At 54.9% G+C, this 23,946-nt stretch overlaps 1 protein-coding gene across 3 annotated transcripts; it reads left to right on the plus strand.

Annotated features, from left to right (window-relative positions):
- The first annotated feature begins 91 nt into the window (after positions 1 to 91).
- On the plus strand, positions 92 to 23,796 carry CLASRP (CLK4 associating serine/arginine rich protein). 3 transcript variants are annotated; one of them, XM_026013742.2, is made up of 21 exons: positions 92 to 150; positions 1,394 to 1,521; positions 9,182 to 9,279; positions 9,674 to 9,775; positions 9,993 to 10,072; positions 12,152 to 12,236; positions 13,332 to 13,480; positions 14,317 to 14,413; positions 15,374 to 15,452; positions 15,545 to 15,618; positions 16,892 to 16,933; positions 17,875 to 18,090; positions 18,206 to 18,496; positions 20,012 to 20,269; positions 20,571 to 20,610; positions 20,954 to 21,014; positions 21,260 to 21,318; positions 21,393 to 21,439; positions 23,004 to 23,086; positions 23,369 to 23,393; positions 23,643 to 23,796. In XM_026013742.2, exons 2-21 carry the CDS (start codon positions 1,423 to 1,425, stop codon positions 23,683 to 23,685), a joined length of 2,028 nt encoding a protein of 675 aa, XP_025869527.1. In that variant the 5' UTR covers positions 92 to 150; positions 1,394 to 1,422; the 3' UTR covers positions 23,686 to 23,796. The 3 variants fall into 3 exon arrangements, 2 of the variants coding, with proteins under 2 accessions (XP_025869527.1, XP_072610825.1); XR_012000798.1 differs by having other exon boundaries at positions 98 to 150; positions 20,571 to 20,614; XM_072754724.1 differs by lacking the exons at positions 92 to 150; positions 1,394 to 1,521 and adding an exon at positions 8,620 to 8,741.
- The last annotated feature ends 150 nt before the right edge of the window (positions 23,797 to 23,946 follow it).

The following is a 23,946-nucleotide window of genomic DNA, read 5'->3' on the forward strand; positions in this document are numbered from 1 at the left end:
GGCCCCGCCCCCTCGCGCCCGGGGCCCGCCCCTTCGCGTCAGCGGAAGCGCGCTTCTCCACGTTCCGCCCCTCCCTTTCGTGCGGCCTCCCACTTCCGTTTCCGGTGCGGGCCGCGCGCGAGCGCAGCGGTGGGAGGCGGCGACGAGCCGGTGAGTGCAGGCAGTGGGCCCCGACCTTCTGGCTTTCGGGGGGGCGTCAGCCCAGCTTCGCCCCAGTCTCGGCCTTTCCCCGGGCTGCTGTGAGCCTCTGCTCGGCCCCAGCCCCGAGGGCCGCCGGCCCCGCACCCCCTCCGGCCTGCCGCGCCTCAGGCCGCGCCCCTGTCCCCGCGGCGGGCCCAAGCTCGCCGCGTACGACCCCGCCGCCTACCACAGGCCCCACCCCCCTGTCAAAAACCTTACCCTGATCCGCGAGGCCGGGACGCGGTCCCCGAGCCCAGTCCAGAGCCTCGGGCTCCGCCCCTGTCTACAAGCCTTGCCCCTGAGCGCAGCCCACCCCCTCCTGTCTGCCAGCTCCGCCTCCCTGTCTCCACTCCGTTTTTCAGCATCCCCCGCCCCCGCCTTTCGGATTCCGTCTGTAGACCTCAGTCCCCCTCTGATCTTTATTTACAGCACTCCTCTATGTACCCCTCCCTCCTCCAAGCGTTGTCGTCTTCCGTCCACGCCCTTCACCTGCCCTCCATCCCCGCCACCCCCGACCCAAATCCCCCACCTGCGCCCCATACCGCTACTCTTTTGCCATAAAGTCTTTCTTCTCTTCTTCGCCTGCGTTCATCCTTTACCTCCCTAACCCCCACGGGTAGCCCCATTTCAGCTCTTCTCTCTCCTTAGAACCTTAGAACTAAAGCCCCACCTGCTTAGGGTCCACCTCCCTTCAGAAGGGAGAAGAACTAAAGCCCCACTTCAGACATTCAGTCCTAACATTCCAAAACCTTTCACCAGTGATTCTAGCGCCCTGAACCCAGGATACTCCTTTCCCGGGTATGCTCACTCCAGAATCTCCTGGGGTTGGGTGGGTTTCAGAACGCCCAAGGTACTGGATCAGAGTCGTCAGGAATATGCTTCAGTCTCTTGCACACAGTTCTGCAGCCTCATTTTGCTTCCCTGAAGCTGGTGTTTAGGATCAGCCTCATCACCAGCTTGTTAGGTGACTTTGATTCTGCCCATATGGTGTTTTTGTTTTTTGTTTTTTTAAGACTTTGTTTATTTATTCATGAGAGACACAGAGAGAGGCAGATGGAGAAGCAGGCTCCACGCGGGAGCCTGTGGAATTGATCACTGGACTTTGGGATCACAGCCTGAGCCGAAGGTAGACGCTCAACCGCTGAGCCACTCAGGCATCCCTGTCCATATAGTTTTTAACAGCCCATCTCACACTCCCCCTGTCATTCCCCAGGTTGAGGCCCCAAGCTTGGCCTCACCACGATGTGGCACGAGGCTCGGAAGCATGAGCGGAAGCTTCGAGGCATGATGGTTGACTACAAGAAGAGGGCAGAGCGGCGGCGGGAGTACTATGAAAAGATTGTGAGTACTTGACCTTGATCTGGGGTGGGACTTTCCAGGGGTCCTGCTCATCCCGGTAAGGTTTGCACTTGAAGATACACCAAAATATGACAAAAGAGCCCAATATCCTCAGGAGAATGTTAATTTCTTGAGCATAATCACTGGTAAAAACCAGAGATGTTCTCTTGGTTAGTATACTGTGTTGTTTAGTGTGACCTCAGAGTAGAGAGCTGGTGTTAGCAGGAAGGAGCAAGTTTTTGTAACACTCAGAACGGTCCAGATATAAGACTGAGCACTGGGATCCCTGGGTGGCGCAGCGGTTTGGCGCCTGCTTTTGGCCCAGGGCACGATCCTGGAGCCCCGGGATCGAGTCCCGCGTCGGGCTCCCGGTGCATGGAGCCTGCTTCTCCCTCTGCCTGTGTCTCTGCCTCTCTCTCTCTCTCTGTGTGACTATCATAAAAAAAAAAAAAAAGACTGAGCACCTTCTGAATGTTGTCTTACTGCTGTATTTGCAGTGCCCAGAAAAGCTCAGCTGTTCCTGAGGTTTGGGTGGGCACCCTGTAGGAGTGCCATCAATATTCATTTAAGTAAATCTGATCACTTCTCCTGTTTGATGCTTCATTTGCTTTTAGAGAGAAGACCACACTCCATCCTGTGACCTAAAAGACCCTATGGTCTGACCTCTACTAGCCTCTTAGCTTCATCCTTGGGTAGCTCCACTGACCTTTTTTCCCATATCTCTCACCACCGGGCATTGTACTCCCTTTACCTATTTAACTCCTACTTGCCATTGAGACCCCAGCTTGAAATGGCACTTGTGTACTACGTTCAATTCTCCTGTTAGATGATATTAATATAGATGTTCCCGTTCACTATTGGATCACTGCTTTAGTTTCTTACCTAGTCTTCTGGCCTTGATTCCTGCCCCCTCCAATTAATCATCTTCAGCAAGGCTAGAGAGGTCTTTCTAAAGCACAAGGCTAACACTGTACTTCTCTTTCTCTGAACTCCTCCATGGCTCCATAGTGCCCTCAAGAGAAAGCCCAGGCAGCCTTCAAGCCTCTGCACAGTCTGGATTTTTGCATTACGCACCCTTCCCCCACTGCCCCAGACTCATGTCACCCTGCTTTCTGCCTCGTTTCTTTACTCAAACCATCTGACCTCTTCATCATCTAGGGTCAATTTCTCTAACACAGAAGATGTATAAAGAATATCAGTTTATTTTTCAGAATTATACAGCCACAGGGCCTTTGCATGTGTTCTTCCCATACCTGGGTAACAACTGCTCATCTGTTGGATCTCAATCCTCAAGGAAGTCTTCCTTCAGCCTCCATAGTCAGGTGTCCCCTATAATGCCATTACAGATCTCTGTTCTCCCCCTTTAAAGTTTATTTATTTTTAAATATTTTATTTATTCATTTGATACAGAGAGATACAGAGAAAGAGAGAGAGATAGCACACATGAGTAGGGTCAGAGGGAGAGAAAAAAACAGAAGCAGACTTCCTGCCGAGCAGGGAGCCTAATGCGGGGCTCTATCCTAGGACCTAGAGATCATGACCTGAGCTGAAGGCAGACTCTTAACCATCTGAGCCACCCAGGTGCCCCCCTCCCTGGAATTTAACACACACATACCTAGCTCTGTAAGACTGGGGAGTAGTATCCAGGTCACCTTTGCATCCTAAGGTTGGGGCCAGCAATATGGTTTGAAAGAGTAAATGAGTAAACCTGCTCATAGCAGTTACCATTTTAATTGCTTCTTTTGGGCACCCGGCTCCGCGAGAAGAGCTTTAGATGCATAGTTTCTTTGAATCTCGAGAGTCACCAATGAAACAGAGGCTGCTATTAGCATAGGGGAGGAATCTCTGAGAACTCCTCACTTGCCTTCTGTCACCCAGGAAAGAACCACTAGGCTGAAGGAGAGCCTCTCTCTGGTGGTGGTGGAAAAACTGTAACATGATGGTGAGGGCAGGGCCCAGGTCTGTACTGGTCCCAGTTGAGGCCCCAGTGTGGGCTGGGAGCACAGTGCTTAGGAAGAAATGGCTGTTGTGAGCTATAATAAGGGTTCATGGTGTGCCAGACCCAGTGCCCACTACTTTGGTGTGTTCTTTCTAGTCCTTTGCGTGGCCCCAAGAGTTGGGATTGATCCCTGTATTAAAGATGACGCTGATAAAAGTGGCTGGTGTTAAAGCGTTTATGTGTTAACCATTATGTGCAAAGTGCTTGACGTGTGGTTCATGCTTCATCAGATCCTCACTGCAGCCTTGGACATGGTTCTTGTGTCCATTTTACAGATGAGTGAACTGAGGCTCAGAGAGTCATGATCTACAGTCACATAGCAAGAGGGCACAGCTGGCATTCTAATCCAGAGTCTCTGAACCTTGACCTCTCTTAGCATTTCACCTGGGCTTTCTGCTGGAGAGGTAGAAGCTCTGAAAGGTGAAGCACCTTCTCCCAGGTGACACATCCTGGAGGCAAAATAGTAAAATGTGTAGGTCCTTAGAGCTTGAACCTGGGGCTTTGGGTTCAAAGTCCATCTCTTCTGTTTATGTCCAGTGTGACTTTGGACAAAGTGACTGTCTTCCTGAGCTAGTTTTCCTTTTTTGCATGTGAAATGATGTATCATGTAGAGTCAGGTTTGGCTATGAAGATAGAAGTTCATTTCCTTTTCCCCTGAAAGCCCAGAAATAGCCAGCTTGCTCAGGGACCATTTTGTTGTTCAGCTGAACATAGATTCTCTTACTAGTGTTGTCTGAAGGTCTAAGAGGGCTGCCTAAGCTCTAGCCATCGTGCCTGCATTCCATTCAGCAGGGAAGAAGAGAGAGGGAAAAGAGGCAAAAATGCTCATGCCAGTCTTTAAGAAAGTTTCTAGGTATTTGCACACAACACTTCCACTCGTCTAACTGGCCAGAAAGAAGTCGCAGGTTCCCATACAGGTGCAGGGGAGTCTTAGAGGCATAGGCTTTATTCTGCGTGGCCTTGTGCCAGACATATCAGGAGTCTGTTACTGTTGAAGGAGGGGGAATAGATGTTGGTTGGAGCTGATAGTCTGCCACGAATGGTGGGGGATGAGTGCTTCCCTCACGGGGCTGTTCACTGAGATGGGGCACATTGACCTCAGTGGAGACCTGCCCAGGGTGACTTGCGCGGTAAAATGCTAGCTCTTTTGTTATTGAAGTTCTTACTACCAGGTAGAGCTGGAATTGACATGGTGTAGAGGAAAGAGGGCTGGAGTTGGGTCACTCTGAAAGGCCAGGGACTTCAGGCTCTTGTCTAGTTAGCTGGGGAGCTCCCTGAGCTTTCTTCCCTCCCCCGCCTTGGGACAGTGGGGATTATCGGTCCCTCTCACTGGATGACGGGGAAGAACTTCCAGAACAAGAACAGTGTCTGTGGGGTGCTGGGGAAGAACTTCCAGAACAAGAACAGTGTCTGTGGGGTGCTTGTGGTGTGGGTCTGTACAAGCCGCCATTGTCCCCGTACGCAAACGTGATCAGCATTCAGAACAGAGCTGTCAAGCTGTGGGCAGTGGCTGAGGGCTGCTTTGAGGAGGGGATGGGGCTGCTCACGTGGGTCCCATATTATTCTTGGGCTGAGAGGAGGCTGTGGGCAAGTGTTGAAGAAGCCGAGGTAGTTGGTGGCAGGCTGAATGGGTTGTGTCCACACAAGGCTGGTTTCTCTGTTCCTGGTTTGTCCTTGGTGGCTTCTCTCTCTCAGCTGACCCTGGTTCTGTCATGGCGCTTGTCCTTGTCAGCTTTCTTCTTTAATCAGTGGTTTGGATAAAGAAACAGAATTCTCTGTTAATAAGAAAATGGGAAATAAACAGTTCTCAGTTCAAGCATTTCCTCCTCAAGAGAACCCCAGGCTGACCCACTGCCCTTCATCCCTGCTGCTTCCCGGCCTAAATCAGGCATTCCCCTGGGCTCTCCCATCCCAGTGCGGCCCACTCTAGGTCGTCACAGTGTGGGATGGGTCTGTCCCCAACACTGACCTGTGAGCTGTGAAGGTGGGGCTAGGGCTGTGTCGGTCACTGCTGTGGCCCTAGAATGGGGCCCTAGCAGGTAGTGGGTGCCTGCTTATCAGTTGAATGAATGAATGAAAGAGTCCATGAGCTTCTCTGACTCCATCTGATGCTGGAGGCAGAGCAGTTCAATGGTTAAGGAGAGATTTTAGATCTCACAGAGGTATTTGTACACCCCGTGTTCCTTGCAGTATTAGTCACAATAGCCTAGATGTGGAAACAGCCTGTCAGTCGACTGGTGAAGGGATAAAGCAAATGTGATGTGGTATGTCCGTACAGTGGGATACTGTCCAGCCTCAGGAAGAGGTATCCCGTTGCCACATGGAAGAACCGTGGAAACATTTTGTCCTAGTGAAATCAGCCAGTCACCCAAAAAAAAAAAAAAAAAAAGGTGCAGGATCCCATGTAAACAAAGTATCTGAAGTAGTCAGTCCCTTAGAACCCCTAGAAACAGGAAATAGAAAGGTAGTTGCTGGGTGGGGGGAGTCCTTCACTGGCTCTAGAGTTTCACTTTTGCAAGATGAAGAAGTACTAGAGAGTCCTTGCACTGCAGGGTACACGGAACTCAATGCTACCGTACCATATACGTAACAGCATATACGTAATGGCGGTTAAGGTGGTAGGTTTTCTGTTACAAGCCTTTTTTTTTTTTTTTTTTTTTTTTAAGATTTATTTATTTATTCAGAGAGAGAGAGGCAGAGACACAGGCAGAGGGAGAACCAGGCTCCATGCAGGGAGCCCGACACAGGACTCGATCCTGGGTCTCCAGGATCACACTCCAGGCTGCAGGCGGCGCTAAACCGCTGCGCCACCGGGGCTGCCCTGTTACAAGCCTTTTACCAGAATAAGAAAAATTACTTAAAAAAAAGTGGATTTGGGGGTCAGGCCCATTTGGTTTCTACTCCTAGCTCTGTTGCTGGCATGATTTCAAGCCAGTGGGTCACGCCCCTTGATTTCCTTGTCTGGAAGGTCACTAACCTTTGTCCCGTGGTTGAGAAGTTTGAGTAAGGAAATATATATAAAACAGTTCAGGGCCTGGTCTTTAGGGCAGTTCGTTGGCTTTTCCAGAATCTCCTGGCAGAGCCAGGCCCTGGACTGAGATTTTTACTCCCTGCATGATGCATTTTCCTTTCTGTGGTGCTGGCACAGCTGTGGCTTCCCTGTACCAGTCAGTGTCTATATTGCAGTGTCCCATGATGGCTGTGGGACCTGGGCATTTGGCCAGGAGCAGCCTCAGGGGTGAGAGGGGGTCTTGGCCAGGGACTGTCACGGGGCGAGGGAGCTGTGGGGCCTGAGATGAGGCATTGAGGTAGGGAAGTGAGGTGCGGGACAAGTGGTTGGATTCCCCCAGCGCCACTCCTGCTGGACTCTGTGGTCTTGGGCATATCCCACCTCTGCTGAGTGGCAACAGCCTGGGAGTGGTAAGTGCAGGATGGACAGTAGCCCATTATTAACCATGGTCATCAGTGACTGACCTCCTTAGCTCTTTGTGGTGGCAAGTGGGAGGAGGAGGCAGTGAGCAGTGCAGGTTTTGGGGAACTTGACGCTGGTGGGTTTTTCCTGAAGGGGCTCAGTCTCCTCATCTGTCAGGTTTCATTGTCTCTTGGCTTCGGTCAGTGGTCTGAGCGCCCCCTGTGGGAAAGGCCCTGCTCTGGGCACTGGGGAGACCGTGGTGGACAAAGCAGTGATCCCTGCCTTGTGGAAGATATGTTCTAGTGTGGGAGCTGAGTGATGAATGAATGCAAAGTGTAAAACCAGGTGGTGGCAGGTGTTGTGAAGAGAACAGGTGGGGTTAAGGAGATGGAGAATAAGTATGGGCTTGTGCAGGAAACTACTGAAGAGTTGATGAAGAAGGCTTCTGGAAAGAGATCTGAAATAAGCGAGGCAGCCACCTGCCAGAGCTTTGCAGGCCAAGGGAAGAGCGAGCACAGAGGTCCTCAGGGAAGTGGTCAAGGAATGGCATAGAGGCTGATGTGCCTGGAGTAGAGCTGGGGGAGAGAAATCAGAGAGGGATGTGGCTGCTAGGTCTTAGCAGAATGATGCCCGCCCCCACCCCCCACCCCACCCCCAGGCCAGGCCGTGTGAGAAATGGACTTCAGAGGGCTAGCTGGCAGCAGGGAACCCAAGAAGAGGCTGCCAAGTGGTCTGGGAGAGAGGACATACATGCTGGCCAGACGGGTGTGGCAAGAAGGGGTTGGGCCCTGGGGAGGTGTTGCTGGGGGCTTGGCCAGCCCTCAGTGGGTAGCCCTAGTAGCCCTTCTCGTGGCTCTTGCGGGTTCCTCTGATGTGGCACGCAGCAGGATCCCAGCCAGGGCCCCGCTCTTGGGGAGCTCAGTGGTGCAAGGTTTATCCTTTCCTGACTCACGATGACTTAGAATTGTGACCTCCACATAATGTCTCAGGCTTGAGGGGCACAGACTCAGGGAATGTTCTCATCTACGTTGGTGCCTTCCTAACGGCTGTATTGAGATACAGCTCACCAGCCGTACAGTTCTGTGGATTTCAGTATATTCATCAGCACAGCCTGGATGGACCCCATACCCATTAGCAGTCAGTCCCCCAACTTCCCAGCCTTGGGTAGCCACTCATCCACTTCCTGTCCTGTGGATTTGCCTATTCTGGATGTTTCACAGTAACGGAATCCTACAACATGTGGCCTCTTATGACCGGCGTCTTTCACTTAGCGTCCTGTTTTCGAGATTCATCCATGTTGTAGCATGTGTTGGTTCGTTCTTCATTCTTTTTTTTTTTTTTTTTTTTTATTTATTTATGATAGTCACAGAGAGAGAGAGAGAGAGAGAGAGAGGCAGAGACATAGGCAGAGGGAGAAGCAGGCTCCATGCACCGGGAGCCCGATGTGGGATTCGATCCTGGGTCTCCACGATCGCGCCCTGGGCCAAAGGCAGGCGCCGAACCGCTGCGCCACCCAGGGATCCCTGGTTCTTCATTCTTTTTTATGGACAATTTTCCATTGTCAGAATAGACCACGGTTTGTTTATCGGCCATCCGTTGATGGACATGTGATTGCTTCTGTCTTTGGCCGTTGTGGATTGTGCTGCTTGAATGTTGGTACAAGTACTCAGTCCTTGGTGGGTACATAGGTCCTTTGGAGTGGAATTGCTGGGTTGTATGGCAGTTCTTTCTTTAACTGCTGAAGGACTTAATTTCTCCACGTTCTTGTTGGTATTGTTAACGTCTGTCCTCCTTCCCGTTTTAGCTGTCCTGGTGAGTGTGAAACAGTGTCTTGTGGTTTTCATTGGCATTTCTCTGATGAGTAGTGCTGCTGATCATTTTTGCATGTGCTTGTGTGGTCCTGGTATTTTCGAGGCTGGTCCAGGCCAGTGTGCTCACGCCTGGGTCTGAATGAGTGGAGGTAGGGGGCAGGTGAAGAGTTGGAGAATCATATTTTGGCAGGGTCAGGGGGTGTCTTGATACCAACTTTACATTAAGCTGGGCCAGAGCTCAGAGCCTTTCTCCACCATCTCAGGACCCCCTGTCCCTAGGGGTTAGGTGGCCCCATTAGTGCTGCCATCCCTGTGCAGGTCAGACTGCCTCTGCAGCATGGACCACTTGACATCAGAGGTGGGCTCACGACCAAGCTTGGATGCAAGGGGGTGGCAGGGAGTGCAGTGCCGTGGTGACCTCCATCCTCTCTCCCCCTGCAGAAGAAGGACCCAGCCCAGTTCCTGCAGGTGCATGGCCGAGCTTGCAAGGTGCACCTGGATTCTGCAGTTGCCCTGGCTGCCGAGAGCCCCGTTAACATGTAAGACTGACTTTGAAGGGCAGGAGGTAGGGTCTGTATCTGAGGATTGGAGGTCTTGGGAATGGGTGGGGCCATGGCCACAGGCTCAGATGAAACGGGAAGTAGGTTGCCACAGGGGATGTTTCAAGACAACAGGGGCTTAGCAAGTGGCCTCTAGAACCTGGTTCGAGTTTTCCACTTGTGCTTGGTTCTGAGAAATAGGGCCCCAGTTCCCAGGGTCCCATTCAGGCCCCTCTTGAGGCCAGGAGCTTGAATGTGGATTCAGGGGGATGAGGGACATAAGAGACTGAGAAGTGGGGGTTGAGAGTGGGGCCCTGGAATATCACTGAGAGCTGAGGTGACAGGGAATGGGCGTGGGCCTTGGGGACCCTAAACTCGTTGCTCCCCATTTCAGGATGCCCTGGCAGGGGGACACCAACAACATGATTGACCGCTTCGATGTCCGTGCCCACCTTGATCACATCCCCGACTACACCCCGCCGCTGCTCACCACCATGTAAGCTGCCCCCCTGATGCTTGCCAGGCAGAGAGTCTGAGCCTTACTCCCCCCCTCTTTCCCAAGCCCTTGCCTGCCTGTCACTTTCCTGGGAAGGAGGAGGTATGCCAGTGGGGAGCTTCCCAGCCTGAACCAGATTCCTCATCCCCTGCTCCTGCTGGCTTGGGGTGTGGCCTATCCTCTTCCTCTGATCTCAAGGCCTTGACCTCCCCCAAAGCTCCCCAGAACAGGAGTCAGACGAGCGGAAATGTAACTACGAGCGCTACCGAGGCCTGGTGCAGAACGACTTTGCTGGCAGTGAGTGAGCTGGGGCATGGCGGGTGGGTAGGGAGGCCGTGGACACAGGAAGACCACTTTCACTCCAGTGCTTTCAACTACAGGACCTGGGGTTTGCTCCCAGCTCTTTCTTCTGAGGCCTCTGTCTTTGGACCCAGTACAGGCAATGTCTCCTGAGCAAGATAGTCCTGCCGAGGTCACTTCCATATTCCACACCCTCTGCCTTTCTGATCTTTGTCCTAAAAAATTTGGGAAAATAGCAAGAACGCATCATATCCCTCTGTGTGTTTCTGCCAGCTTGTTTGGGTCGGAATGTAACTTTTGAAGAGGAAATTTCTTTCAAGAATTTTCTAAGAATATTTACACAAAGTTTGACAATCTGCCAATCCTTTGTATATATTGGTATCGTTCCTCTGAGCCATCACCATGCTGCTTCACAAATAAAACGGAGACTCAGGGTTTTCCCCATTCTGGGGTTGCCCGGGGAGGTTTGGACTCTGACAAACTTGGATCTTTTTGTCTGCATTCTATCTCATCACTTCTGCACAACCATCTAGCAGTGGCATCCATTTTACAGGCGAGGACGTTGAGGCTCAGGAGTTGGTGGGAACACTGTCCAAAAAGCTGGGATTCTCACCCTGCCCTTAACCACTGCTTCCTTCTGATGGTCAGCTCTGAGCCTTAGCTCCCCTCCTGAGAAGGACTGAGACCTCCCCTCTTAGGGTTTCCCTGTTGAGTTAGAAGGAGGACAGGCCACATGAGGCCCTTAGCCTGGCCAGTCTCAGTCTCCTCCCAGAGAAGGGTGGTGATGATGGTTTCTTTCCCCCAAGGTGGTTGTAAGAGCCCGGTGAGGGGTACATGAAGCCCTGGCACTGAGCCTGGTTCAGTCAGCCCTCAGTGTGGATTTGCTATTCTCTAATTTCTTTGTTTCTAAGATGGGTGTTCTAGCATCTCTAAAACCAAAGATTGCCAAAGTTCTAGCAATCAGTGAGGTGTTAGAATCAGGGAAATTTATCATCATTGATACTGTTGCTGCTTTTGCTTTCACCCAAGGCCAGGGGGTTCTTGTGATGGAGCCAGAGTTTCCCTTCTTTTGGTCTGACTCTGCATTCGTGCATTGCTATAATTCCTGAGCACCTATGGTGTGGCAGGTGCTCCTCTGGGGTCAGGGTCTAGTTGGGGGGGGGGGGGAGCAACCACAGTGTCCCCAAAGTGGGTGGTGATTGCAAACGAAGGTGGGGTTATAAACAGACAGTGCGCTGTTCTCTGAGGTGCTTGACAGAGGCTAGGGTTGGAGAAGGGTGGAGAGGAACTCTGGTGAGGAGAGGTTGGCTGGGATCTTTCGGGTGGATGGGGGCAGGCAGCCTATATGGCTGGAGCAAGGAGAGTGAGGCAGCTTGTGTGAGACAGGCCAGCAAGGCCCTCTCCCAGGCTTTGTATACCGTGATTGGGAACCAGGAAGGACATGGGGGTGGGGGTGGGGCTGCTGGAGCAAGGGACGGTGCTCCGTCACCTCTGGGTTCACTCAGCCCTCCACCTTGACTTTACAAATAGAAAAGCTGAGACCCACAGAGGGAAGGGGACCTGCCCAGGATCCCGCAGCCGGTCAGGGCCATGTGTTCAATTGCAGGGAAGATAGAGAAGGCTCTGACACAATGCCGAGCTCCCCAAGTTAGGTGTTGTAGGTAAACAAGAGCTCAGATGGCTCCAAACACATGTAATTGAAACTGAGCCACAGAGAGGCACATGGTGGAGTGGCCCATGAAGTCCCAGTGACATCCAGTGGTCAGAAGTTTGTAGTTTTGAGGGGTCCAAAGGCCTCCCTTGCAGGGATAATAGGAGCATTGCTCCAGTGCCAAGTGCTCACTCTGCCAGGGCAGCTGCTTTACAGAAAAGGAAACCAGGCAGAGAGAAGTTAAGCCCCTTTATGGTCTCATGGCGAGTCCTGCAGTTGCTGTGTCCTCCCCACACAGTTTGTGATTATCTGCACTCCAGCAACCTTGCCCCTGGCTGAACTTGGGTTGCATTTGTCTTCCTTCCTTCTGCATTCTTGTGTCCCTCACCCCCACTCTGACCCTTCTGTCTCGTACTCTGCTTCAGTCTCAGAGGAGCAGTGCCTGTACCAGATCTACATTGACGAGCTGTACGGAGGCCTCCAGAGACCCAGTGAGGATGAGAAGAAGAAGTGAGTTGGGGTCTGGGGGCATGGTGGCAGTGGGGGAGGCAGGAGGACTGTGAGCCCCACCAGGGCACGGCCTCATCTAGCTCATCCACCTCGGTTTTCTCAGAGTCAAGGCCAGTGTTGGGTACACAGTAAGAACTCAGTAAACACTTAGAGGAGGAAACGGCGGCCTATGTGGACCCAGGCGCCGGTGTGAGTCCTGCCTTTGAGTACTCCCTCTCTGACTTTTGTTGTGCTCCTCTGCCACAAGGGCTAGGAGGAGTCCTCTCTTCCTGCAGTGAATGGAGCTTGTAGGTGGTTCTGTGCTTGCCCTGTGTGTGTTCAGCAGCAGCCAGTGTCACTTCAGAGGGGGGCTTCTCAAGGCCATGTCCTTCTCAAGGCACAAGCTGTGGGGGGAGTTGGGGCCTTACCTGGAGCAGCTGGTGGGCAGTCTCCCTTCTGTCTTTGTGCCCTCTGCCGGGGTAGCCCTGTCTTCCTCCTGGGGCAGCTCTTGGCCCACCTGTCCCACAGCAGTCCAGGAGCCTGACTCCTTTCTTCCATCTGGAGTTTCCACAGATGCCATGGAAGCTTCTCAGTGACTGACCCTTACCCATGATCCCACTTTGAGGATGAGGCTGGCACTCAAAGGGTGCTTGGGACTATTGACTAAATTAATTCAGCAACAGACATGCTTGAGGCTGCTCCCCTGTTATGGGCAGAGCTGGGTCACGTTGTTACCCAAGATAACTCTGGGTCCTGCCCTCAAGTCTGCTAACAGCAAGTGCTTAGAAGACAGAAGGGAGCCTGCCCACTGGGACCTCCCTGACCCCCAGTAGTCATGACCCAACAAGGGTGGGGCTGAGGAGCTCAGGATGGTGCATGACCCAGCCTAGGGAATGACTTCCTGGAGGCCTTGGAGCTGGAGCTTAGGGGAAGAGGGAAGGGCTGGTAGGAGGCAGGTGCAGAAGGTTCTAGGCTGAGGGACTGTGTGTGTGAGGGCCTGGAGGCAAGGGCACCCTTGGGAGGCCAGAGCTTGGGGAGTCAGTGTGCCCTCATGGCTTGGGATCTGGGCTGGACCCTGCCCGTGGCCCTCCTGGCTCATGGGCTCCCCCGTCCCAGGCTGGCAGAGAAGAAGGCTTCCATTGGCTACACCTATGAGGACAGTACCGTGGCTGAAGTAGAGAAGGTGGTGGAGAAGCCAGAGGAGGAGGAGTCACCAGCAGAGGAGGAGAGCAACTCGGACGAAGATGAGGTCATCCCCGACATCGGTGGGGTCCCCTCTCTGCCCTCTCCCACCCCGCAGTCCCTGGGCATCGTTTTCGTGTCTCGTTCCTCACCCTCTGTGGGACACCCCGCACTTACGAGCCCCATTTCTCCCGTCCCTGCTTCAGGGCACTCCAGCCTCTGCCGTCCTCCATGTCTTACTCATGTGCTCCTCTGTGTCGGCCTCCCTCTCTGTATTTCTCCTTTTTCATTTTAGGATACTACTTCTATGACCTTGTCCCCACCTAGGTTCTGTTTCCGTTCTTTTCTACTTGGGTCAGCCTCTCTGTCTCCCTCTTTTTGTCTCTCCTCTGGAGAACATGTGTTCATTCAGTCCAGAGCCATCCCTCACCTCCCCCCACCCTGACCCTGCCATTCACTGCTCCCCGCAAATACTGGTAGCTCCAGTTGTCTAACCTCATCCGCTCAGCCAGCTGCTGCTTATCACACGTATGTGAGGCATCCATCCCCTTCTCAGAGTGTATCTAGCTCCTAAACACTTCTTACTCATCCAGATCTTCACCCCATCATCCGTCCCCATCGACACATGGTACATCGCTCAGTCCACTGGTCTCGATCGCCCATCTCAGTGCTCATTTGGGTCCTCATGCATTGCATCTCCTCCCCACCCCCACCTAACGCCCCTTGCCGTTGGTTGTGCTCACCTCCGGCCAACCCTGTGGCCGCCTGGGGACGCCGAGATGAGCTGACTCGTTCCCTCCCTGCAGAGGCCTCCAGTGTGGTGGGCATCCTCTCGTGCCCCCATCTCTCGGGGCACTGCCCCCTCATCCCCGGTCTTCTCGTTTGGCTTTGGCCCCTGACAGCCTTTCTCTTGGTGCAGACGTGGAGGTGGATGTGGACGAACTGAACCAGGAGCAGGTGGCAGATCTCAACAAGCAGGCCACGACCTATGGCATGGCCGATGGTGACTTTGTCAGGTGAGGCCTGCTGGCCGGTGCTCCTCCACTCTGGCCCAGTGTCCATCCTCACCCCTGTTGCTCACAGCTGCTTTATTCCTCTGTGCTGGTAGGCCCAGCCCCATGCGGCTTCACACGCACAGGCTCCGGAGCATATGGGATGGTACTTTGACCAGGCTTTGCCTGTGTGGAAACTGAAGCTACACCCAACTCCGTGTGACCTGCGGCCCTCTGACCCCTAAAAGTTCCCCGGGTTCCTGGGCCTGGTGGACAGCACCCTCTGGTGGAGAGGAGGCTTCAGTCACTGGCTCACTCACTCACAGTTGCTGATGTGCATGCAGGTCTCACAGAGAATGGCCCCAGTTAACAGAGTATTGGGTCTGAATCCGAATGATCCCATCTGAACATGGCACCCTCTGCTCAGAACCCTCCATGACTGCCCCATTCCTCGGGCGCCCAGAGTCCTCACCACGGCCACAAGACCTTACCTGTCTGGTCCTCTCCTCCTCTTACCCACACACTCCACCCCTGTGTAGCCTCTAAGGCTCCACCAGACTTCAGGCCACTGCAGTGTTGGCTTTGCAACTTATTCCCTGTGGTTTCTCCTCAGTTGTCATTTTTCTCCATGTGGCTTCCCTGACCTCCCTCTTGAAAGCTGTAGCAGCTTTTATATGTTTCCTGGCACTTCCTTCCTCCTTCTGCAGTCAGTCTTCCCATCTAACTTTTTACTGTTTAACGTACTACTCGTCCCATTACCTTGGTCACTGTTTTCTCCCTAGAACGTTAGCCCGCAAGGGCCAAGATTTTTGTTTGTTTTCAGTAGTGAATCCCCAGTACGTAAAATAGCATCCGCGTGCAGTAGGTGCTCAGTAATCATGCTGAATGATTGAGAGACCCCAGGATGGTGTGGGATTCCTCACTTCCTGCAACAGTTCTGCCTATGGCCACCCCTTCGCCACTGTGACCCCCCTCCCCTTGCAGGATGCTCCGGAAAGACAAGGAAGAGGCAGAGGCTATCAAGCACGCCAAGGCCCTTGAGGAAGAAAAGGCCATGTACTCGGTGAGAGCCGGGCCGGGGTGGGGGGTGGGGGTTGCCTCAGGGAGGGTGCATCCCTCATTAACACAGTGCCCTCCTCCCCCCCAACTCTCCAGGGCCGTCGTTCCCGTCGCCAGCGGAGGGAGTTCCGGGAAAAGCGACTCCGGGGCCGCAAGATCAGCCCACCCAGGTAGGCTAGGTCCCTCCCCTGTGCCTCTGCCCTGCCAGCCTCATTCAGGGCTCAGGGGCAGGGAGCTTGGGCTCATTAAGGGGCCCCCTTTGGGGGCAGGCTTGGGCTTGTGAACAGATTCCTCCTAGTAGGGCAGTAATTGGGGAAGGTTTAGGGGAGGAAAGGCCTCAAGGGGCATGTAGACACCCTGCCCTGCCAGCCACTCCCCTCACCTGCTGGACTTGGGACTCTTGCCAGGCATCACAGGCACCAGTGGGAAAGGGTGTGGGGTAGCTAAAGAGTTGAGAGCAGAGTCAAGGGAAACAGGTCTGTCCCTGAACTCCTATGTGCTTCTCCTCCTGGGTGGTATCCTTGTCAGATTTGAGGCAAGTGACTTCTCTTGAATTTCAGCTGCCTCCTTTGGAAAGGGGGCACCATCACCTCCCAGGGTTGGGGGAGCACCAGTGCCCACTTTAAGGTCTGGGGCAGGTTGGGATGAGGTGGTCTAGGTTGAGGGGCTTCCAGATGAGCCTGCTGCTGCCTCTTAGTCCTGGAGGCCCAGTGCAAACCCACACCTCTTTTTGCTGCACCATCTCTGGTTAAGGAGAATACCTGAGGATAGCTGTGGGGCTTAACTGAAGCAGTCTTTTGTGGGCTCCAGGCTTGATGTGGGGTCTGGAAAAGCCCCACTGATTCCTGCCATCATCCTCCCCGCTGTACAGGCGCAGTGTAGTGCGTAAAGGTGGGGATTCAGGGCCACAGGGTCTGTGTGATGCTGGGTGAGTGACTGTACTGTTCTGGGCCTCAGTTTGCTGAGTTCTGAGGTGAATGATCCCAGCAGCCATGTGAGAGTTATGAAGAACAGCTGAGTTCACGGAAGTAAAGCACTCAGGACATAGGGAGCATCTAAGTCACTGTGGCTGTTCTAGTTTTACCATCGTCCTTATTAATGAGCCGAGACCCGGGCTGCAGAACCAGGGCCTTGGAGTAGCAGGAGGGATGCTTGTCTGGGGTCCGGAGCTCAGGCAGGACCAAAGCTGCTGGAGTCCCTGTTGCTTGGGGTTGGAAGGGCCCAGAACGTTGTTTGTGGGGTGTAGCCAGGCTTCAGGCTTCAGACAGATCTGAGGTGGGGTGGGCAGAGGGATCAAGGCAGGGCGTAAGACCTGGCCAGCAGCCCCCTCCTCACTGTGCCTGGTACCTGGCCTTGGGTGCCTTGACTGGGGGAGTGGGCCCAATTCCATGCCTACTCAGATCCCAAGCCCCTACTTGTCCTGTCCCGCTCTTCTCTCCGTAGCTATGCCCGCCGAGACAGCCCCACCTACGACCCTTATAAGCGGTGAGTTCCCAGGGCCCAAGGAGGGGCAGCCAGCAAACTTGATGGAGGAGCAATGCTGGGGAGAAGGGGTGGTAGGGGGCAACCTGTAGGCTGTTCTGTGATCATAGACTGGGCAGTGTGTTTGGGGGGGGGGGCGGGTCTTAGCGCCTGGTGTCATCTGCGGGTCTGAATTGTTTTTCTGGCTTCCAGAATATTATTTTGCTTTCCCAATTTTTTTTCTTTAAACGTGAATCTTTAATTTCCTGATCTAATCATGATGTAGTCATATGTTAAAAATGACCAAGCGTGATAGAAAGGCCTGATGCAGAAATCATAAGTCTCTTTGATATAAACTCCTGGAAACAAGCAGTGAGAAATGTTGCACAGAAGGGCCTACCCTGGCACACGCTTGTCTCCGGGATGTGGGAGTGGTGGGGGCAGAGGCCTTGAGGGTGTACAGATGGCAGTCTGACCCGAGCACGCTTTTCAGAGTGCAGTGTGAGGGACCTGCTGCTCTGGGCTCTTGGGAGGATAGGTGAGATGAGGCAGGTATGTTTGGGTACGGGGTCAGGTCCAGGTAAGCCAATCCAGGAATATGGGTACTTTTCTTTTATAACAATGGAATTGTACCACGCTTAACCTTATAGAACTTGCTTGATTGACATCTGGGTTGAAGTGATCTTTCCAGGTTAAATCTGTAGATATGTTCACCTTTTTTTAACAGTTGCATAAAATCAGTACAATTTGCCATCACTCACTTTCTTATTTTGAGGAGGCTCTGTGGTTGAGTCAAATTCTTGCATGGCTGGGTTTCTTTCTGCCCTTTAGCTCTGTCCGTTCATGCTGGGTGCCTAGTCGTGCTTGGTGCTACTGTGTCCTCGTTTTGGGGACTGTACTGTATGTGGTTAGCCAGTGAGCTCCCCAGGAGCCTGGCAGCTGAGTCCCTCCTTCTTGCCCCACAGGTCACCCTCAGAATCCAGCTCTGAGTCCCGCTCCCGCTCCCGCTCCCCGACCCCAGGCCGTGAGGAGAAAATCACGTTCATCACCAGTTTTGGGGGCAGCGATGAGGAGGCGGCCGCAGCGGCAGCAGCGGCAGCCGCGTCAGGGGCCACCACAGGGAAGCCCCCCGCACCCCCCCAGCCCGGCGGCCCCGCACCGGGACGTAATGCCAGCGCCCGGTCGGTAACGCTCACGCTGCCCGCTCTACGCCCCGGCCACCATGGGGGGGACCCGGGGCAGTGGGGGGCCACGGCCCAGGCCCGTGCTGACCGGCCCTCCGTGCCCCGCCTGCAGCCGCCGCTCCTCCTCCTCCTCCTCCTCCTCTTCTTCTGCCTCGAGGACCTCCAGCTCCCGCTCCAGCTCTCGCTCCAGCTCCCGCTCCCGCCGTGGCGGGGGTTACTACCGTTCTGGCCGCCATGCACGCTCACGCTCCAGGTCCTGGTCCCGCTCTCGGTCCCGCTCCCGGCGCTATTCCCGGTCCCGTAGCCGCGGCCGGCGGCACTCAGGTGGGGGCTCCCGAGATGGACACCGGTACTCCCGCTCGCCGGCCCGGCGAGGTGGTTACGGGCCTCGGCGCAGAAGCAGGTGTGTGGTGCTGATGTGTGTGGGGGGCAGGGGACTTGGGAGCAGGCACAGCCCTGTGTGAGCGAGACCAGCTTTGAGGGAGGGGACCAGGCCACTGCTGCTCTGTGAGGAAGCCCTTGGTTTGCAGGGGAGATGTGCCCTCTGTTCTCCACGTATGGTGACGTGGTTTAGAGCATGGCCACATTCTCAGGACCATGTGAGGGTCGGGGTGGTGGGAGACTGAGCTGGTCTTCCTGTGGGGAATTCCCAGGCGGGGGTATAGAGACTTGTATGGACACTCCTGAGTGTCCTGTAGTTTGCAGTGGGGACCTGGCTGGCCTTTAAAGCTGGGATGAGGTAGGAAACAAGGCATCTAGGGGGGTGGAATGCCCTTTCTGAACTCTTACTTGGTGAGATCAGGGCTACCCATGCCATGGCTCAGTGGGTGAGATTGGGTTGGGGAGCGGCTGTCTGGCTTTAAATTCTGGCCCTGCTCATAAATTTCTGGGGCTTCATTTTCTTCATCTGTAAAGTAAGGATAGTGTCCTCTTCGTTGAGTCATCATGAAGGTGTGATAAGTAATGCGTGTGAATGCTTAGTACAGGGCCTAGTGTTGGGCGAGTGCTACTGTCACCAACATTGTCACCTGTGTTGTGGCATGTGTCTCAAGTGTCAGCTACTTACAGGGGCTGGCAGGTAAAATAAATGGGCCAGGTGGGCCCCGGGTGAACTGGGGTACACGTGTCCCATTCCAGTCAGGGCGTCAGCTGTGCAGTGGCAGGCTTGGAGTCGCCTTATCTTCTGTTCTTTCAAGAGAAGTTGAGAGTCTGGATTTTGAAAGGATAGTTTATTTTCTCAACATTGCCAACAAATTTGAGTTTGTAAAAACTTGGACATCTCCAGCAGAAGCAGTGTGTGGCCTAGAGTTGACTTCCAGGTCATTGCCTGTAGCCTGACCCAGCGCAGCCACAGGAGAAAGGCTAGGGAAGGGAGGGGGCATGGCCACATCTTGAACACCAGCCTGAGGGTGAGCCCTTGCTGAGGAGCTCCCCGGATCCAGAACAGAGAAAGGATGGCGCTGCATGTCTCCAGACTGGGTCTTGTGGATCTGTGCTGTAGATAGGTGGGGAGAGTGGGCTAGGGGGTGGTCCCCACTGGACCCCAGCAAGGTAAGAAGGTACTAAGGGTGTGGACGAGGCCACAGTGCCTAGGTACCCAGACTTGGTCACAGTGTATAAAGGGGGACTGCTGGGTAGCCAGGTCCTGCTATCCCAGAGGTCACCTCCCAGGGGAAGAGGTGAGTGCATGTCCCATGAGTGAGAAGCAAGGAGCCGTCTCAGGGTGGTTGTATCTGGAGGGTGGTCTCTGTGTAGACACGGAGCGAGGCCAGGGAGCAGCTGATGGGAGGAGCTGGTGATCACACCTGGACCTACTGTAGGGCCTAGCCAGAAGGCTATAGCTTCAGAGCCAGGACAGGGTGTGCGGAGGGCGTCCCTGGCTCCTAACAGCCCCCCATCTGCCCCGCCATACCCCCAGGAGCCGCTCCCGCTCCGGGGACCGGTACAGGCGGGGTGGCCGGGGTCCCCGGCACCACAGCAGTAGCCGCAGCCGCAGCAGCTGGTCCCTTAGCCCGTCTCGCAGTCGCAGCCCGAGCCGCAGCCGCAGTCCCAGTCCAAGCCGCAGCCGCAGCCAGAGCCGTAGCCGCAGCCGCAGCCAGAGCCACTCGCCATCACCCCCAAGAGAGAAGCTGACCAGGCCGGCGGCGTCCCCTGCCGTGGGCGAGAAGCTGAAAAAGTGAGTAGGGGCAGGGCTGGGGTGAAGAAAGTGGTGAGCCTCGGGAAGGGTGGCGAGCTCCACTGTTCCCATTTTGAAGAGAGCTTGGTCCTGCCACAGGAGGTTGGAGAGGGATGTAGCTCTGTCATGGGGTTCTGAGTAGTCATAGCCTTGTCTTGGATGAAGGTTCAGGGGACACAGCCCTGTCCTGAGGGATCCAGGAGGGCCACAGTCCCTCCCTAGGTGTGTGTGGGCCCCAGGGCCTTGGCTGTCTGGTCTGAGGGCAGAGCCGAGGTGGCAGCTGTCCTTTTCTTCCTCCCAGGACCGAACCTGCCGCTGGTAAAGAGACAGGAGCTGCCAAAGTCAGTAAGAATTTGGAACTCGCCCGTCTAATTCCCGCCAGCAGCAGTGCCCGAGAGCTGGGCCCGGTGGGCCTGCAGGGGGGACCCGAGGGGGGCCGGGAGATCCAGCCCTGAGGTTGAAGCGAGCTGGGAATGCTCTGCTCCGGGAGGTCCGTGTCCCCCTCCCCTCTTTACCATCCACCAGGGCTCCATCTGCCCCCAGGCCTCCCAGCCCCTTGTGGTGGGCGTCTGCGGCTGGTCCCTCGTCCCATTGTGCCCCTGCAAGTCCCAGGCTCTTGATGAGGTGGGTTGTGGGAGCTCCGGACACCCACCCCCTCTCCCACTTCTTCTCCCCCTTCCCCAGCCCAAGCTGACGCCGCAGGAGAAGCTAAAGCTGAGGATGCAGAAAGCCCTGAACAGGCAGTGTACGTCCTGCCCCTACCTCTGGTCTTCCCCGCTCCTCAGCCTTCCAGCCTGGCCTCGGCCCTGCCTGCTCCTGGACAGGCATCAATGAGGTGGCATTCTGGGGAGAAGCTGGTGTGCGTGCTGTTCCGCTGCCACCATGCTCAGGGCCGTGGCCGTCTGGCCTCTCGGTTCAGTTTTGGCATCTGGGAAAGGGAGGGGGAGCTTGCGAGGGTACCCCTCAGCCACCACATCTCCTTCACCACAGTCAAGGCGGATAAGAAGGCAGCCCAGGAGAAGATGATTCAGCAGGAACATGAGCGCCAGGTAAGGGTGGGAGTGAGGGGTGGGGCCGGGGTGGGGTGCCAGCCGGCCCACCCTCACAGCCATCTCTGCCACAGGAGCGGGAAGACGAGCTTCGAGCCATGGCCCGCAAGATCCGCATGAAGTAAGACCATCATGCTCCCGTGTCTGGGCCACAGCCCATCATTTCTGGGCTGCCCACCGTTGCCCATCACTTGGCTCATAGCTAGAGCTCCGCTGCCTGGTCTGCCCTCGGGGTGGGAGAAAGTCCAAGTGCCTGTCTGGGCCTCTGTCCTCCACTTGCCCACTCTAGCTGCTGTGGCCCCTCCCAGCTGGTGCTCTGGGTGCTCGGGGCCTCTGCTCTTCTCCTTTCTGGCTTCACTCATTGAGGACCTTCCCTGGCTGTCCTGTCTAGAGTAGCACCCCAGAATGCTGTCCTCTAAGCCTGCTGTGTCTCCTTTGGAGTGCTGACCCCTTTCTGGCTCACACCATTTTGTTTCCTCACTCATTGTTGAGGTCTCCCCAGAGTGGACGAGAGGGCAGGCCCGTCTGCTGGGATCCTGCTGTGCGCTCAGCCCCCTGAACAGAGGTGGTGCTCAGCAAGCCAGCCCTGTGGCAAGTTCTTCCTAGCGCAGGGAAATGCGCTCCTCTCTTCTGCCCTTCTGTTTCTCAGCTTTTCCCTCCAGAGCAGACAGGCCTACATCCTGGATCAGGTGGACGTGGAGTCTGGTCCCAGCTCTGCCTCTCTGTGACCAGGGCGCCCGGGGTGGGCACTGGTACTCTTAGGCCTCACTTTGTGCTCTGCACCCAGGATGGACCTTGGTGACAACCTCACAGGGCAGCTCAGGAACGAGGGCTCGGATAGCGTGGGCCCCCTCAGGGCCAGTGGGCAGAACTGGGGGCCTGAGTGCTCAGTGCTGACAAGGAGGGGAATCCGTGAGTGGCCTGGCCATGTCACCGGTTGCTTGTTTTGAGTGCTCAGGAAGGCAGCTTCCTTCCCTTGAGCCGAGACTCCTTCCTCTGTAGGGCTTCCAGCATGGTGCCTAGCATGTCAGAAGCCTGCTGGTTGTATTTGTCACCATTTTTGCTTATTGCCTCCCATCGTGTGTTGGGCCTCTGAGGATGCTGCCTGCTTCCATCATTGCCCCAGGACTCAGCATCATGGTTGGTCGGATCTGAGTTCTGGTCCTGCCTCTGCTGCCCACCAGCTGTGGGCCTTTTTGTTTGGACTTCAGTCTGCTTACCAGCTAAACAGGGATGGAATAGTTTGTCCCACCTCACAGGCTTGTTGGGTGAATTTAGTCCGATCAGGGTCAGTCGAGCAGAAGGGGCCCAATAAATACAGCCCTTGGGGTCGTGAGCGCCAGGCATTCTGACAAAAGCTGATGAAGTACTTAGTGTGCGCGTCCCTGTGTTTTGAGAGCACCTGAGTGTGACCGGGAAAAAGATCGAACTTTCCAGCTCGATCCAGTATTTTTGTTTAGCAGGCCTTATGAAGCGAGGCTGAGATTCCAGTCCTGGCTCTGCCCAGCCTGTATCCCTGAGCCCAGTGCTTGCTCTCATTTCCTAGCAAGGATAGGGGTACTACCTGCCCCTGGGTTTACTCTGCAACTTAGACCGGGATGTTGGAAGCACCTGCTCTGGGCAGGCAACTCGTCTGTGCCAAGTTCTATGTTGCCGCATGCTGATGCCTGCCTTTCCCCCTGCAGGGAGCGGGAACGCAGAGAGAAGGAGAGAGAAGAATGGGAACGCCAGTACAGCCGGCAGAGCCGCTCACCCTCCCCCCGCTACAGTGAGTATCCCCACGGTCATTCAGAATCAGGCTACAAAGACCCCTGGCATGTTTTCCATGTTACCTACCTCCCAATCAGTTAAGACTCTCATGACCCACACACTTGCTTTAGTCACAAGGGAACTGTGGGTATTCGAAGCAGTGCTCATTGCCACGCATCGGTGTGGGCTGAGAGGACTGGCTGGAAGCATAGGAGTTGCCTCAGCTAGAGGCAGCCCCAGAAGTCCCACCCCAGAGCCTGGCCCCTGGGCATTTATTTGCTTTGTTCTCTTTTCTTTCCAGGTCGAGAATACAGTTCTTCCCGAAGGTAAGCCAGCCCAGTTCCCTGAAGATGACCTTGTCCCTGCCCTGGTTCTTCCATCTCCACCGTGTTCCCCTCCAGTCGCACAGGCTGGTCTCATCCCTGGTTAACATCCCTCCCTCTGCAGCTTGCTCGCCCATCACCGATGCCCATGGTCACGAATGTGTTGGTTTATGTGTGTACACGTGCATGTGCATGCACAGCATGGCTGCTTCTACCTAGCCCTCATGGGGGGTCCCCCATTTCTCTCTCCAGGCGCTCAAGGTCCCGATCTCGAAGTCCCCATTACCGACATTAGGCAGAAGCGTGGGGGGGGCAGGAGGATGGGGGTGGGGTGAGGGCTCAGGCTGTGATGCTGCTGGTTTTATCTCCAATTAAATAAAATCACTCGTTATTTAATTCCCTTTAACTGGCCTCCGAGTCATCTGTGTGGTCAGTGTTGGCCAGCCACCAATGGCAGCTGGGGGGGTAGCTGGTTGGCTTCAGGGACAGGAGCCAGTGGCAGTAGCCTATGTGGCAAGTCCTGCCCATCCGTAGGTGTCTTGGTGGCAGCTCCTTG

This window comes from Vulpes vulpes, chromosome 1 (assembly GCF_048418805.1).
Source record: "Vulpes vulpes isolate BD-2025 chromosome 1, VulVul3, whole genome shotgun sequence".
Lineage (NCBI taxonomy): Eukaryota > Metazoa > Chordata > Mammalia > Carnivora > Canidae > Vulpes > Vulpes vulpes.